This window comes from Sceloporus undulatus, chromosome 5, assembly GCF_019175285.1.
Source record: "Sceloporus undulatus isolate JIND9_A2432 ecotype Alabama chromosome 5, SceUnd_v1.1, whole genome shotgun sequence".
NCBI lineage: Eukaryota > Metazoa > Chordata > Lepidosauria > Squamata > Phrynosomatidae > Sceloporus > Sceloporus undulatus.
The window spans coordinates 70,175,250-70,176,877 of record NC_056526.1 but is presented as its reverse complement, the minus strand read 5'-3'; the positions used below and the strand labels follow the sequence as shown (position 1 = coordinate 70,176,877).

The following is a 1,628-nucleotide window of genomic DNA, read 5'->3' as shown; positions in this document are numbered from 1 at the left end:
TGAGGAAGGGGTAATTTCCCTTCCTTTTTGTCTTCGCTTTCAATGATACTTGCGAAGAAGGAAGGATGGCTTCTATCCCTCCTATTTTCCTCTTTAAAAATTACCTCACACTGAGTTAACCTGCACCTGTAGAAAGTTAGGTCCATACCTTTTAGTTTATACTGCTATCCATCCATCCAACCAGACAGACAGACAGACAGCTAGCTCTCTCTTTCTCTCTCAATCCATCTTTCTTTCCTTGCATCTATCTATCTATCTATCTATCTATCTATCTATCTATCTATCTATCTATCTATCTATCTATCTTTCTATCCATTCCTTCCATCCCCCTCATGTTCCTTCCCCCCTTCTCTCTCTCTCTCTATCTCCCTCTATACAATTGCAGTGGAAGTAAAAAATGAAAAAGTAAAAAATGAAAAAAGCAGCCGACAAAAAACAAAGAGGTAAAATAAATACTAAACCTTTCTGTGGTCTCCAAGGTAGACAGCTCTACGGAGTAGATGTGTCTCCATGCAAAGGAAGACATGAATTATTGCCCTGTAAGCAGTAGACTTGCCCACTCCAAAAATGTAGCTACTGTTGCATAAGATCCTTTATGGGCAAGGTACATGACGGCCATGGCAATTTGCTTTTCCACAGGGACTGCCTTACGTAGCCTTGTGTCTCTCCGGGTAAGATGAGGACGCAACTCCTTAATAAGCATATTAAAAATAGCGCGAGGCATTCTGAAAGTCCGTTTCCACATCTCATCAGACCAGACAGTTCTGGCAAAAACATTCCAGTGAACATCAGATTTGGGGTAAATCCACCACCTTCTAGCCATGGGCTGAATGCTCAGTTGGGAATTATGATAGTAGAAACGAAGCATACCATTAAGATCTTCAAGATGTGCAAGCATATCGTCATCATGTTCTCCGTTTTTAAAAGTGGACATGATTATTTCCCGTTGCTCCATTAAGTGATGCAAAAGCAAGCAAATCACAGACAAAAAATTCTGAAACTCGCCTAGAGGAACCATGGCTGTGTGAAGGAGGAGAACAGCGGAGCGAAGCTGGAGAACTTCTAAGGCTGAAAAGCTTTTGACGTTTCAGAAAATCGCAGCCTGATTGGTCCTTTAAAAAAAAAAGGCGCAAAACACAAGGGGAAATGCTAACGGACGGACAAATGGGAACGACTGGAGACTTACATCGCTTTAAATTACCCCGGTTAAAAACTACGTCACTACTACGTCATTTGATTGACAACCACGAAACCGGTTTAAATCCTAAATTATACACCGATTTATGTCTTAAATGGGGACGATCAGCGACATAAAAATTGATTTGTAGTGATAAATGGGAACGAAAAATACAGCGATTCGGAGAGCGGGGTAATTAGCGTGGTATTTTAAAACGGATTAAAAACAAGCGGTTTATTCTATAGCGATTTAAAACTTAAGTGGGAATGCCCCCTCTATTATCTTGCTGATGTATGGCAGCTATGGAGAAGGGATGGATGGGTCCCAGAACTTCCAGCACAATGTCAAGAAGAGATCCCGGTCATCTGTTAGCAAGCTTTTCCTCTATTCAAAATATGGTAAATTGGGTGCAATGATTTCCACATATTTCCACATATTTATAAAGAGGACA

The 1,628-nt window shown here is 40.8% G+C and overlaps 1 protein-coding gene across 1 annotated transcript in view; it reads right to left on the bottom strand.

Moving 5' to 3' along the window:
• The window catches only part of LOC121931639 (putative nuclease HARBI1), a 1,357-nt gene extending 799 nt beyond the window's left edge, over positions 1-558 (bottom strand). Inside the window, exon 1 of the mRNA XM_042469613.1 lies at positions 462-558. Coding sequence (XP_042325547.1) covers positions 462-512 — 51 coding nt within the window. The 5' untranslated portion in view covers positions 513-558. The remainder of the gene's footprint in view (positions 1-461) is intronic.
• Between the last annotated feature and the right edge of the window lie 1,070 nt (positions 559-1,628).